The following is a 14,238-nucleotide window of genomic DNA, read 5'->3' as shown; positions in this document are numbered from 1 at the left end:
TCCCCTGTGCCTCAGCATCTGCGTTCCTCTTGCCTCAGCAGAAACAGACAGAGCAGCAGTTTTCTGGTGTGGATGGTACTGGGATGGGGGTGTGCAAACATGCCCTGCACTGACAGTCTCACAGAACTCGTATGCGTGTTCTCAAGGGTACATTTAGCCCATCAAATGATGTATGTGTGAACAAGGAAGATTTGGCTGCCTGCAGCTGCTGGTAGCCATACACTGATCCATTTCTGCAAGCTGGAGCAGCTGCCTTCTGGCTTGGGACTGCGGGGACAGCAGGAGCTGACTGTTGTCCTTGTTTGGAGAGGCTCCCCCTGCAACTTCCCTGACCATTGGGCTTTTTAGCATGGCAGCAGCAGAGAAACGAGTCTCTGCATGCTTCTCTGGAACGGGCTCTCCTTGCATGACCTCTCTTCCCAACAGGCAAGCAACATCCCTGGAGATTTCTGCTGCAGCAAAGCAGGTACTCCCTCCTGGTGGGCCCAGCATCAACAAGAGAGCGCAGCAGTGCAGCTGTTCCCCAGTACTGCATATCTGAGCCCAGAGCATAGCACAGGACAAGTGGTGCTCAGCCCCTGCTATCTCCAGGTTGAGCAGTCTCTTGGCCACGAGGAAGAGGCAGGAAAAGCAGAGCAGCACTGACAGTCAGTGTAACCAGGGTGTCTGCTTATAAACAAGCAGAAAACGCTGCTTGGGTCACCATGCCTACATTGTATACTCACCTGACAGTCTGCTCTGAGCTTGCTGTCCCAGGACAGAGCAATTTTTGGGCCAGGTTAGTTTTATTCTGGGTAGTATTCTTAAGCTTAGTACTGTTTCAGCTTAATTTTAAGACATCTTCTGAGTGTTCACAAACCTGTGGCATTTGAAGAGGCTACAGGGGCCATGCAGGGACTCTCAGCCCTAGGGCTAGGAGCACATTGGTCCCCACCCCAAGCCAGGTGTTACCAGCATGCTGCCAAAATCAGCACACTGCTGGATTCCAGAGATAACTGTCCCACATGGCTTGTGTTCTCAACACAGATGAGCCATGTCCCGCCACCTCAGTCACTGCTGCCAGCAGGGTGACAGCAGGTCAAGGGACCTTCCCCGCGTTCTCTGAATACCAGACGCTACCAAGAGAAACACAAATCCTGTTCTGCCTCAGGATCAACAAGAGTTTAGGAAAAGCAATGACTCAAGACTAAGCAAAGCCAGATGTTTGGGGGTGGACAGAACTGCACAGATGGGAGAACTCACTGAAGAAGTGTGTGTGTACGGAGGGATCTGCTATGGCCTTTATGCTTTCCAGGCACTTTCAGCTGCCTCAGGTTTGCTATGGTCTAAGAGCTCTGAGCGGGGCCCTTACCTTGTTCCAGATTAGGACAGGGGTTGGGATGCCCATGACTTCACAACTCAGGTAGATCTGTGCTCCTGTCACATTCCAGATATCCTTGGGAGGGGTCACAATGGAGGGTCCTACAAAAGGGAGAAATTATTTTAAGCACCGTGTGACTGCAAGCCTGTCTCCTTTCTAGCCTTTTAAGTGGGACTAATCACTTTTGATGGGTTTTGAGGATGAGGTGAAGGGAGTCCCTGCTTGGAGCAAAGCTTGCTGGGCTGATCGCACATCACAGCATTTTCGTCTCCAAAGCTACATATGCATCTGACTTTAAGCTTTTCAGCTGATGGGCATTTGCCCCAGACAGAAACTTGAATGTTGAGCAGTTCAGGCGATCAGTCCATCTGGTTGCAAAGCTGAGGTCAGAGGTAAGATAGTGTTTGTATTCTGTTACCTCAGGGGCTGAGCAGGACTTTACAAACTGCTGCCTCTGCTGACCACGCAGCCACCAAGCACATCACTGACACTCAGCTGCCAAGGAGGAAAGGAGCCCCCCAGGAGACAAGGTGGTTCCATGCACTCTCCCATGCCACAGAGGGCTTGGCCAGCTCTGCAGCACCATTTTTCCCCCACATGATTTTAATTTGCAGCAAAGCCTGTGGCTAGCAGAATTCAATGTTATGCTGGTACTGTTTTACCTGTGTGTGATATCCAGCCAAAGGAGGCTGGCTGGAGGTGGCAGAGCTCTCTTTAGAGCGGATCCTGGAAGGAACAGGTGAATGCAGAGCTCTGTTTTTTCTCACAGAGTTCCAATCCCTAGTTAAACAGGGAGTTGTTTCCAAAGCCAGATGAGAACAGAGCTGTTTTGCATATCTGGCTGAAAATGTTTACCCCTCAGGCTGGGAAATGTTGAAGACTAACCCATATCCCAGGAAGGGAAGAATGGCCTTTTCTTTTCAATCCCTCTTTAGTGAGGTTGTTTTGCAAAAAACAGCTATTAATTCCCCACAGTAGGAAGTGCAGACCAAAGAAGCACATCATGTTTATTTCCACTTATTGATAGCTTGAAGAACACAGCAGTTTTTTCCTTTCTGCTGTGAAGATGCAGGCAGCAACAGGAAACTGAAGCTCCCATTAGACTCCACCAGGAGAAGACATTTCCTATGTGAACAAGTACTCCAGAGCCAGCCTGACGAAGCCCCCGGGTGTGCTAACTCACAGACCATGCCTTGTTCCCAGCACTATAAAAAAAAGAGGTAGATCTGGGTCCTGATCCTCCTTCAGGGCTCCTGAACATACACTGACCTCAGCCCTGCATGTGCACCCTGCTCTGCAGCCCACTTGCAGGCAGTGGGGAGCATCCCACTGCACCAACATCTTCCAGCAGAAAGCTGGTGTCTTTTTTGCTCCTCAGGATCTGGGAAGATCCACAGTGGTATCATAAGCAAGAGGACAGCAGCCATCTCTCTGTCTTAGTCCAAGGGATGCCAAGGAGGGTCCCCACTTCTGAGCAGCTGGCGTGATCCCAGAGAAGTGTTTGCTCTTCTCTTCCCAGACTTCCTTGCCCAGGAATGACTGTACACAGCCTGCTAGTGGGAAGGTGCTAAAAGACATGGGGTGGCTGCAATCCAAATTCTCCATTACAGAGGTATCCCAGTCCTGGTTTTAACAGGAGGCAGCTGCAAGGATCGTTTATGTGTAGCCCCGGGTGATGGGTAAAACCACACCTAATGATCAGCACAGGCTGGTTTCCTGACAGACATCACAACCAGGTGCTCCTCATCTGCACAGAACTGAGTGTCTCAGCTGAGAAAAGGATTTAAGCAGCGTTTCATTGTTTCTCACCCTGTTGCTGGTTGTGCTGCTGCATGAGTTGATTCCTGGGTGCTGGCCAGGAGAGGGGTATGTTGGAGTCACAGCACCCTTTCCTGTCTAGAAGGGCACTGGAGTTATCCTTGCTCCTGGTGGCCCAGAGCAGATCGGTACCTCAGGACCATACCCAGCTCTGCACTCTCAGCAACACCTCGCCAGAGGTTGTTCCCCAGTGTACAATCACAGCACAGTTGCAGCGGGTGATCCGTGGGGCTGGCACCCCAGCACGCTCCTGCCTGAAGCACTGCCTGGCCCCTGCAGGGCTGTGGCCAGCCCGGGGTGCTGCCATCCCTGGGGTATGGCCATCTCCACGACAGGGCCACCTCAGGTCACACACTCTGCTTCCGTTCCCCAGTGCGGCGTTTCCTGCACAGCCCTGCTGTTCTATTTCTGGTGTCCCTTGGACAAGAGGGCACTTGGTGGCTCTGGTGGGACACAGATGTCCCTGGGCTGCTTAGCTCCCACCATGTTCTGCAAGGATCTCCAGCAGATGTGCACCCAGCATGGCCTGCCGTGGCTGCAGGCTGCTGCTCCAGCCGTGCAAAACTCTCCATGTGCAGGGTGCCCTTCCCAGGGCAGAGCTTGGGGCCTGGCCCTTGGAGGCAGGGCCACCTTTTCTGTACCGTCTGTATCACTGGTTGCTGGGGTTCTCTGTGAGGCAGGAGAAACACAGCTGCCTTCAAATGACCACCATCTCCCACTGCAGAAAGGAGGAAAAACTGATTTTTATGCTAAAAGCCAGGTGGATTTTAAGGCACTGTTCTGCTCTTCCAGGATCTGGCTTAATTCTTCCCTGGTTGTGAACTGGCAGCATTCTAAATCCACTGCTAAATCCACTGCCTGAGGTTGTCTCAGTCTCAGCTGCCACTGAGTTTTCTCTCTGCCTGTGGATGTTTGCTCACCCTGCCAGGAGCAGGTCATACCAGGATTTTTCTGCAGCAACTGTTGGCAGGGCAAAACAGAGAGGGAATTTCTACTCACCTCCTGTGTGAGGAGATATTGTTTATCTTCCCTGGAAAGGGGAACTGCCTGCACAGCTTCACAGCAAAGCTCTGGCTGGCTCAGCACAGCAGCCACAGCACAACGAGAGCCTGGCTCTTACGATGCAGACCCAGACTCTAGCTCAGGACGTACATCCTGATCAAACAAGGAGAAATGTGAGACTACGTCTTTGGCTGCAAAACCAAATGGGAACATTCACAGGCCTCCCCCTCTGTCTGCATGTCCCAAGAGACACAACAGTGTCATGGGAAGAGTCAGTGTGGTTCCTTGGGATATTTGACTTAAATCCAGACAGCCAAAACTCTAGAGCAGTGCTTCTTCCTCCACTAAAAATAAATGAGAAAGGCCAGGAAGTCAGCAGATTTAAAGTCTAGCGATGACAGGCCACAGCAGCAGACTCCCACCACAGCAAGCTGACACCCAGGTGCGTGGCAGCCACCCAGCTCATTGCCTGTGCTGGTCCCACTCACACTCTCTCCCACAGGCCCCTGAAGCAGCCAGAGGTGGCCAGGGGACACAGCAACCTGCCACAACAGGAGAGGCAGGGGATGCCTGTGCCTTGCAGGGACTCCAGAGGACATTCCCTTCTGCAAGTGACCTCTCTTGCTTCAGGGGTCCTTATGAAGGGAGCAAGGCCTTAATATTCTCAGCAGGACTGGAAACAAGCCCACCTGGTACACAGCAGATGACTTGATTCCTGCCAGTAAGGAACCCCCTGGCTCTCATCCTACAGCCTGCATCTTAGAGGCCTTGCTGCTCTACTTGCAGCACTGCCCACAACAGGGAACGCTTCTCCATGTGCTTCCTTTGGGCTGGGGACTTGTGGGTTGTACCTGCTGATGAAAATGGTCACTGCCACCAATATGGGTGAGAGGTCTCTGCTCCCCACCAGGCACCAAGCTGGGGGCACTGTGGATACACAGGATGCTCCCTGACATTATTTGCCCCAGCTGTGCAGGAGCTCCTTGGCCAAGAGGACCGCATAGACTGTTGATCAAGATCAGCTGCTCTCCAAAGGCACTTCAGGCATTTCCACCTTGGTCTGCCCATTGTTCCCAAGACAAATAGCTCTCCCTGGCTTATTTTGCAGAGCCAGTGAGCTCATTCACCCTGTGAGAGGAGCCTGAAAGCACAGGGACTGTTTCTTCTGCAGATCACAGGGAGCTGACAGCCCGCTTTATGTAAAAAGCAGCAGGTGGAGAGGAGTTCCCATTGCTGTTGTGTCCTTGCTTCTCTGCCTCAGCAGCACGCAGCAGAACCTGTGACTTCTTTGATGAGGCTATCCTTTGTCATCTGTTCCTGACAACCCTCCTGTGCTCCTCCTCTTCTTTGCTCAGCCGCACCAGGTAGAGCTCTGGCATCTCCCAGCCCACCTACCTGCCCCTCACTGGTACCTGGATGCTCTATCACAGCTCAGGGGTGGCTGGTCCTTGCTGATCTTCCTTCAGTGTACACACACACACACAAGAAATAAATCACACCCCAGCAAGCAGAGCAGTAACTTTTTTGCTGATCTCAAGGGGACTACAGGTATGCTACTGAAGGCAAAAGTAAGCTCAATATTAAGCACTGTGGGGTATGCCCTGGCACTTGGGTGTGCATGGGAAGTCCTGACCACGAACCTAGGAAGCTGTGGACCGCAGGCTGAAGCTCTAGTGGGTGCCAGCTTTGTTCCCACAGGCAGCCCTCCTGAGCACCCCACTGCAGTGCTACAGCCCCGCTGAAACACAGACCGGGAACACTTTCTGTGAGACAGCAATTCAAAGAGAAAGCTAGACACTGCTCACCCTCACAAGCTCTTGCAAGTCTGAAAATAGACCCACTTCAGTCTCCTAGGTCACTGAGAAAGTATTTTCCCTTCAAAATTACCTTATATGGAGAAGGGGAAACCTTCCGTAAGCAGAATCTACTCATTCTAGCTGGCACGGCCTCAGCTGCTCCCTCCCAGGCCAGTGCTCTGCCTGAGGCAGCGGGAGGCGGGAAGTGCAAGCAGCTCCTGGCCTTCCCCATTCCCAAAGCTGTCTGCTGCTTTCTGGCAGATTTACAATCCTCCTTTGCCTCTTTCTGAAAGCACTTCCCCCTCCTTTAACCTGGCCTTGAAGAGACTGAAGGAGTTACAGAAGGAAGGAAGCTCTGAGACGTCCAGACCAGAGAAGATGCTGAATGCTAAGCCTGCTCAGATGCTCCCCCTCAGACTTCAGCAAAACCAGTGACCCCAAAAAGGCTGCAAATGCAAACGCAGCTTTGCCACAAGCCCTGCAGACTTGAAACTGAGTCTGTGTGAGGCAAAGCCCTGGGCCACCATCTATCTCCCATGGATCTCCTCCTGCTTCCCACCACACTAAACTCAGCATGGAGCAGACCGATACAGCTGGAAATCCCACTCCTGCTCTTTCATCATGGTTCGGGAATGCTGCCTTTTCCCACCTCCCTTTTGTCAGTCTCTGAAGTATGCTGTCCCCAGGGCCACAGGGGCAGTAGCTTTCTGGAAACCCACTTGCTATTTCCCAGCCATATCTGGATGCCTATTTGGATTTTTTTTGCCCTGGACCTCCCAGGCAAGCTCTATCAGTAAACTTTTCTCTTTCTGGCCACCACCCCCCTCTTCTCTTCACGTAACCTCGGCTCAGTTTTGCTGACCAAATTGTCATTATGGCACAAGGACAACCACAATCTAAAGTCTGGAAAGAATGTAAAAAGCTTGCATGGGAGACATGGAAACAAGGCATGGCAGCATTTATGCATGGAAAAGCAAGCAGGGCTTTCAAAAGTCTGACCTGATTAGACTTGTTACATGGTAATCTCCTATTTAGCGTGGACCTCAATCAACCTCAGCCCAACAAAGGATTAAACACATTTTTTTAAACACAGCTTGCCTTTGCAGCAACAGAAAAAACAAACGTGGGGAGGAATGTGCTGATCTGCAATCATTCCTTCCTAGTGATTTTGGGTATGTTACAATGACTGAGAATGAAGACACAGGTGAAATATGAGACCCCCTTGGGCAGCAGATGTTTTTGCGTTAGTCCCTGGTATATTGGTGCCCTCCAAGGCTCTGAGCTGCCAAGTAATATATTAAACAGCTTCCCTAGTAATATTCTGGCACAGTAACCATAAAACCTCAAGCTCCAATGAACCAAAACCTTTTTAAATAACTAAGTGCCTTTAAAGGAGGAATTTATGGCCTATCCTACCTCTGTGGAAAAAAACAAAGTTACAGGTTAATTTTAAAAATACCAGCATGACACATCAGCCCTATAAAATGTCTCAAAATCCCAATGCACTGTGTGCTGGGAAAGCAAGCACCACACTGAAAAACATCACATCCCCACATCATGCTGCATCTGAAAGGATCCAAAACAAAAGGTCACACACCTGCACACCTCTGCTCTGCCATGGATTCTTTGGACACAGCACAAAACTGCTGGCAAGAGCCACGTGCAAATGTAATGCTATCCTTTGAGGTGGGAGAAAGCAGGTAGGAAGCCACTGCTGCGAGACTCCCACTCCCAGATAATGAAGAAACCCAAACCAGCTTCCCAGAAGAATTAGGGAATTTTGTTCATTTCCAACCATAGATGAGTTAGCAACAATTTGTCTAAATCTCTTTCACCAGCAAAAAGAAAACACTCCTAAAGCATGGACAAACTTTTAAGTCCCTTCAAATCCAGGAAAGGAAGAACAGGAGGAAAGAACTAAATCAACCTAAGCCACTTGTTAACTAAAAGTACAAAACCAGAAGAGTTTCTTGCAAAATGTGGTTGGAGACAAACTATGCTCTCTGGTGTCTAGGAGTTGCAAGCCTTTGAATTTAAGGCAGCTGTATCAGGAGAATATGAGCCAATGTCAGTGATAACAGCAGTCTGTTATCCCTCAGAGGTTTCCTCCCAAGCCTCTGTTCCTGCTCTGGTCTGGCAGTGGCTTATAAAAAAAACCCAACAAACCACCCTCAAAACTCAAATATTTCTGGCAAAGGCTCGATGGCTGAATTTGGATGAAATGAGCCAACAGATGTGATTTATGTTTCTTGTTTTGAAATTGATCTGTAGGAACTCGGCACCTCTTTGTTTGCAGTGCATGTGCAGCTTTATGGGACACGAAGGCACTAGGAAAGCAAAACCACTGCTGGAACAGTGGCAGGAATTCGGAGGGGTGTACTTGCCACTTGGGGCTGTCAAGTCTCCAAGAGAGTCTGGCAGCCACAATACCATGTTCATCGGCCCATTTTTTAAGTCCTGAGGACAGCCAAGAAATCTTCCACCCACCTTTTTCTGAGCCCCAGAGCTGGCAGGTGGCACCTTAGCAAAATAACCCTTCTAGGAGGGATGCTGTCTGGGCTTCTGGCAAGGCAACATGATACCTCTCTGGGGGGACAGCACAGCTCCAGTGATCTCATTGCTGGTGAAAGAGAGATTTAGGCAAGTGCTGGTTACAGTGAGCTTTAAAAGAATGTCTCTCCTGGTCCTGCTGTTCATAAGCTCTGCAGCTTGTGGGATGGATCCTGCAAGGGCAAACCACTGCAAGTTGCCAATGCTGGGAAACTACTTTCATGGAGCCACGTAGATTCAAGCCACATTCACAATAATGGAAATAAATCAGGCTGCTTTGCAAGCTGGTAAATCTGCCCTTCAACCAGAGAGACCCTGAGTTTCTACCTCTGGGAAGTCTTTGTAGGTAGGTACAAAGCAGCACCAGTTCCCTGGAGAGTGAGACCCTGTCCTCTGATGTCTGCTGAGAGCCATTTTGTGGTACTCTACTTTTGGGCAAGAACAGGCACTTGGCTTCCACCAAGAGAGAAGTGAGCATCAAATATAGACAAAGCCTTGACTGACAAGGGCAAAACAACCTGGAGACCCCACCTCTGCTGGAACAAGTACCAGGGACTTCAAACCATAAGGGCTTTGGGCTGTAGTGAGGCAACTTCAGCAGTATTTCCAGCAGTCAAGACATGTCCCTTGAAGTAGCTATTTGCTGGTAGCTCATTATAAGAGAGACCCAGGGGTATTCATCCCTACTTGTGCTGATTAGACAACAAGTCCGTGCCTGGTACTTTTCAGCTCAGAGAGACTCTAATGCCAAAAATCCTGCTAGCTTTTTGATGGGGATTGGTGCTTTGAGGTTGTTTTTCTGCCTGGCTTAAGCTGAGCCATGCAACCCTAATTCTTTATGCCAGTTGGCTCTGCATGGCAGTGGGTATCATGGTCCTTCTGCCTCAGGTCCCAGCTGGCCATAAACAGCCTCAGTGCATGCACTGCAAAATTAATTTCAGCCTAAATTACTACAGCCACCAACTCCGTAAGAGGCTCTTCTCCGAAGAGGCTCTTCTGAACATCTGTGCACAGCTGGGGGATGGCAGCGGCAGAAGGCAGCTCCTCAGCTGTTATGGCAGTCTCCCTTCCTGCTGATAAGGCCCCTCACCACCCTTACCTGCTCCACCAGCTGCCTTCTGCTTTGTGTCTGGGCCTGCCCTGCCTGCAAGAGCAGGCAGCAGACCTCAGCACAGCTATGCGTATTCATAGCCAGAGACAAAGGGCCAATCCATTTAAAGACAATGCTGGAAAGCAGCTGGAGAAGTTCACAGTATCCACCTCCTGCACAGGCTCACCACTGGAATTAGCTACAAAGAGGCTGCTGGGGCATGAGGACAGGGATGGGATGTGGGTAGTAGCTCCCTGGTAGGGAGCAGGGAGGCAGGGCAAACCCAGAGCATGTGAGTGCAAGCATGAGGGCAGAGGAAGAGTCCAGCCAGGGGAGAGGGAGCACCACAACATCTCTGCCTGCTCCCCCAGAGCAAGCACAGGCAGCTTTGCCATGCTCTGCTGACACAGGAGTGACAGCAGCCAGGCAGCCTCAAGGTGTTGGGAATCAAGTAGAGTGCCCTCTTCCAGCCATTCCCAGGAGTCCTGCCCATGTGCACTCCACTCCAGGAAGGACTGGCTGGATCCCTGCACCTGCCAAGTGCAGGTATAGCAAGGGTTATTTCCATCCTCTCAAACTCTTCTCAACCATGTCCCCCTTTGCCCTCCAGCAGGAAATTTTGGCTGCAACGGAAATACCTTTTTTCTGCATGGCTTCACTATTTTTGTACTAAGAACACAGGCATTGGATCTGAGAGGTCTGGGAAACAAGCAGCAGAAAGAAAATCCCAAGGACAAGGTCAAGGCAAATTATGCAGGGCCGAGAACTGGCTCCTTCCTTTTGCAATTTAACAACAAAGAAACATCCAAGTTTTTCCCAGCTGGTGGGCAGTATCTCTTAGCAAGCAAAAACTACAAAGCATTGCACAGAAAACCCTGTGACAAGCACCGTGATGAATATGAAAAGCTCGACCAGACCTGCATTTGGTCAGCTTTGTGAAATATAATTTTCATGAACTTCTATCCCCTTGGAAATATGACTATGGTGGAAAAACGTGTCTCAAGGAGCATTCTGCATGTTAAGCCTTTGTTTCCATGTGGCTTTCTTTACTCACGCCCCCACGATATTACCTATGACAAATCAGTAGGACTGCCCTCTCAGCAGCTATACTTCCTTTGGACCCTTTGATTACCTGGGACATATGGGATAGAGAGGGAGACAGAGAGAGGGTACAAAACGCAACCCCAGTTAACCAAGGAATAGCAGCCCAAGTCTTTTAGTTGCTTGTGGCTGATGCTGGTCTCAAGCATGTATTTCAAGGCAGAAGGAGAGGGGGTGGCTGTGGTTAACCTCATTCCCACCTTGCCCAGGTGGTGAGGTTTGAGCAAAAAGTGGTGGGAATCAAGAAAGAGGTAAACCAGCAGCATTTGCCCCATTTGCATCTGTCCATGTCCTGTCTCCTGCCTGCCAGCCCCAGCATACTGCAGTGCTAGGGTGGGTGAGGAGGAGCATCTACCAATAATCTGTTTGCAGATGCATTCCCTCTTCCACTGGGTGACCCATCTCCAGCTGCTGCCCTTCCTGCCGAGGTCAGCAAAGGCCAATGGCAGCCGCAACTCTGCATTTCCTCCTCCTAAGCAACAGATTTCCAATAGGATGTGCAAAACAAGCCCTCCCTCTCCAGCTCTACTTGGGGGGGAAAAAAAAAAAAAAAAAAAAAAAAGAGAAATCACAATTAGGACTCACTGCTGGAAACATTTTTCTGGATCTCTTCTCAGACTTGAAAGGCTGCTTACTTTTGGACCCACATGACATGGTCCTGATAGTCCAGCAAGTAAATGCAGACACCTGAGAGCCCACCTGCCCCGAGCAGGAAGACCAAGTCCTTTGTCCTCCAAGGACTTATTTCTGTGAAAAAGCTGTCACACAACTGACTGATGTAGGCAGGATCCTGCCTGTTAGTAGTCTCCCTGTACAGGAGCCCACCCTGGACAGTGCCTTAAGGAGATCATGTTCATATGTGGTAGGAAATAGCAAAAGTCAGAACTTCCACTCTTTGATTCCCACTGCATCTAGGGTCTTTCAGAAACCCAGGAAACTGCCATCTCCTATCTGGAAAGATACTGAAAAGAGGCTTTTTCCTTCGGGGCTGATGTGATGGATGGCCTCTCCTGTCATTGTCTCAAAATCTGTGTGGAGATTACAACTCCCCTCCCCACCCAACAGTCCTAATTGCCAGGAGGCCCTGAGGGCTACAGAAATACTTCCAGATGTCTACCACGTGTGCGGGCCGAGTCCCTCCCTCCACTGCAAGCCACAGAACGATATGTAACATAACAAGAAGGTCCACAGCACAAGGAAGGCTCATGCAGCCGAGGGAATTCGCGGAAGAGTCAGTTGCGACACCGCTGCTGAGCAGCCCGTGTCCCTCCTGACCCCTTCCCCAAGATGCTGGCTCAGAGCTCTCCCAAGTGACAGGAGCCAAAAGAATAGTGGCTCCCCAGAGTGACAGAGAAGGGGACATTTTGCCAGTGGCTTGGCACCATATGCTCCAATGAGCCTGCAAAGGTGTCTTGCTGCACACCTGCACACATGAAGGGGTGTTCTGCAAGGGATGCAGTTTGTCCCACACTGTGATCTTCTTCAGAGAAGCTGCTGGTGTGATGAGCAGAGGATGGAGAAAATCCTGTGGGAGCTGTTTGAGTCTGGTGGGTCAGTGGCTTCCCACCATCCTGCCCAGCAAACATGAGCTGCTGTCAAACCCCACTATCAGACTCTGCCTCCCTAGTCTGGGTCAAAACCCTCACCAGGCCAAGACAGCATCCAGTCTGTGGTGGCCATAGGGAAGTGCAGCCAAGTGTTGGGGTGGTAGCTCACAACATGAGTATCAGTAACTGCTTTGCCACAAACTCCCAGGTGACTTTGGGCAAGACAAGTGAGAATGCAGCCCTCTTCTCAAGTACATACCTGAAATGTGACATCAGACATCTTTGGAACATTTCTGCTGACTTGGTCTGGGCTGGCAGGGCCAAGGAACAGCATGTATTTCTAGAACTGCTGTGATCATCTCCCAAGTCTGCTGGGCAGGAAAGGCTCCTTCCAAATGCCAGACAAAGGTCCAGACAGAGACCATTCTCATCTCATCCCACATTAGACTGTGGGCTGAAGCTCCTTTCCTCCAGGAGTTAACACTGTACCACGTTTCTGGCTAACATATAAGCCTAATGTTTTGCACAAAGTTTGTGAAAAGCCATGCAGGGCATTTAACGGGCAACATCAAAGTGCACAACCTAATCCTTACCCAGCCTTTCAGGCTTTCCTTGAGAGCTTTAGAAACATTTTTTTGCAAGACACACTTGGCCATAGTTACGGGAAGGAAGAGAAGGAGGTGGCGGTTGTGACCCTAGACATACTGTGTTTATGAAAACACTCCTCCACCAAACCAGCACTGGCGCCACAATATTGTCCTTGAAACGTTCAGAAAAGTGGCTTGTGTGCTATGTCCTACCCCTCCCTCCCAGCAAAACCCGCTCTCAGAAGCCAGATTCCTAAGTAGAGGCTCCACAGCAGTACAGTTTCCTCCTTGAGCACCATCCCTAAGCAACAGCTTGGGAAGAATCTGGTTGGAAACTCTGCTTGTTTTCATTTTGAACCGAACGAAGCAAGCCAGAAAATCTTGGCTCTGAATTTCTATGTCTTTCACATCCATTTCCTTTTTCACATCCATTTCACATCATTTCGTCTTCTCACTGTTTGCAGCCGTCCTCTGCCAAATCCTCCCCTGGATAACAGCTCGACCCTTTCGTCCCATGTCACAGCATCCCAAACTGCAGGCTGCAGTACGAAAAGCAGAGCAGCGCAGCGGACCTGGACGCAGAGCTGGGATCCGTGAGAGAGCAGCTCAGTTCCTCTGCGCTTCTGCGGCTGGTCTAAAGTCTTACTCCAGGCTTAGGCAGCACCATCGGACAGGGACTCTCAAGTCCGTTTAAGGTGGCTTTGAAATAATCCTGACTTTACAAATAAGCATCCCGACGGGAGAAAACGGAACGAGGCACACTGGGGGGCCAGCTTCTTCACTGTGAAGTTCCGACAGCGCAGCCGGACATCGACGCTCCCGCCCGCCCCGCCTCGTCCCGCTCCTCTCCCTTCCCGACCGCTCCCGCTCCCGGCCCCGCACCTTGCTCGCAGGCTCCCTTGCTGCGCTGGCTGATGGCGGGCTCGCCGCGGCTCTGGGCGCGCAGGCTGGCGGCGCGGAGCTGGCAGCCGCTGGCGTAGGTGAGCCCATCGCTGCCGCACACCGGGTAGCGGCTCTTGCAGAGGCAGACGCCGGGCGGGCCGGCGGCGGCGGGGCCGAGAGCCGGGGCCGGGCCGCTCTTGGCCTTGCGGCGCTGGCGGCTCTTCACGCACTCCAGGCCGGGGGCGCAGCGCCCGCCCGCCCCGCCGCCGCCGCCGCACGCCTCGCCCTCGCCGCGCCCGCACTGCCAGCAGCAGCCGCAGGCGTCCCGCACACGGCCCAGCGGGCAGCCCCGCGGCGGCAGCGCCGGGCACCGCGCCGGCTCGCAGGGCCCGCAGCCGCCCGCCGCCGCCGGGGCGGGCACCGCCAGCGCCGCCAGCAGCGGCAGCAGCAGCGGCAGCAGCGCGGAGAGCGGCATGGCGGCACGGCCCGCCCGCCCCCGCCGGGC

At 51.7% G+C, this 14,238-nt stretch overlaps 1 protein-coding gene across 1 annotated transcript in view; it reads right to left on the bottom strand.

The window, feature by feature from the left end:
- Positions 1–14,238, bottom strand: part of IGFBP7 (insulin like growth factor binding protein 7) — a 17,237-nt gene extending 2,999 nt beyond the window's left edge. The window contains exons 1-2 of the mRNA XM_051616798.1: positions 13,734–14,238; positions 1,352–1,461 (exon numbers count right to left, since the gene is read on the bottom strand). Coding sequence (XP_051472758.1) covers positions 1,352–1,461; positions 13,734–14,208 — 585 coding nt within the window. The 5' untranslated portion in view covers positions 14,209–14,238. The remainder of the gene's footprint in view (positions 1–1,351; positions 1,462–13,733) is intronic.

The sequence above is a fragment of the Apus apus genome, chromosome 4 (genome assembly GCF_020740795.1).
Source record: "Apus apus isolate bApuApu2 chromosome 4, bApuApu2.pri.cur, whole genome shotgun sequence".
Classification (NCBI taxonomy): Eukaryota; Metazoa; Chordata; class Aves; order Apodiformes; family Apodidae; genus Apus; species Apus apus.
The sequence above is the reverse complement of the archived record's forward strand: the minus strand, read 5'-3'. Positions and strand labels throughout refer to the sequence as shown.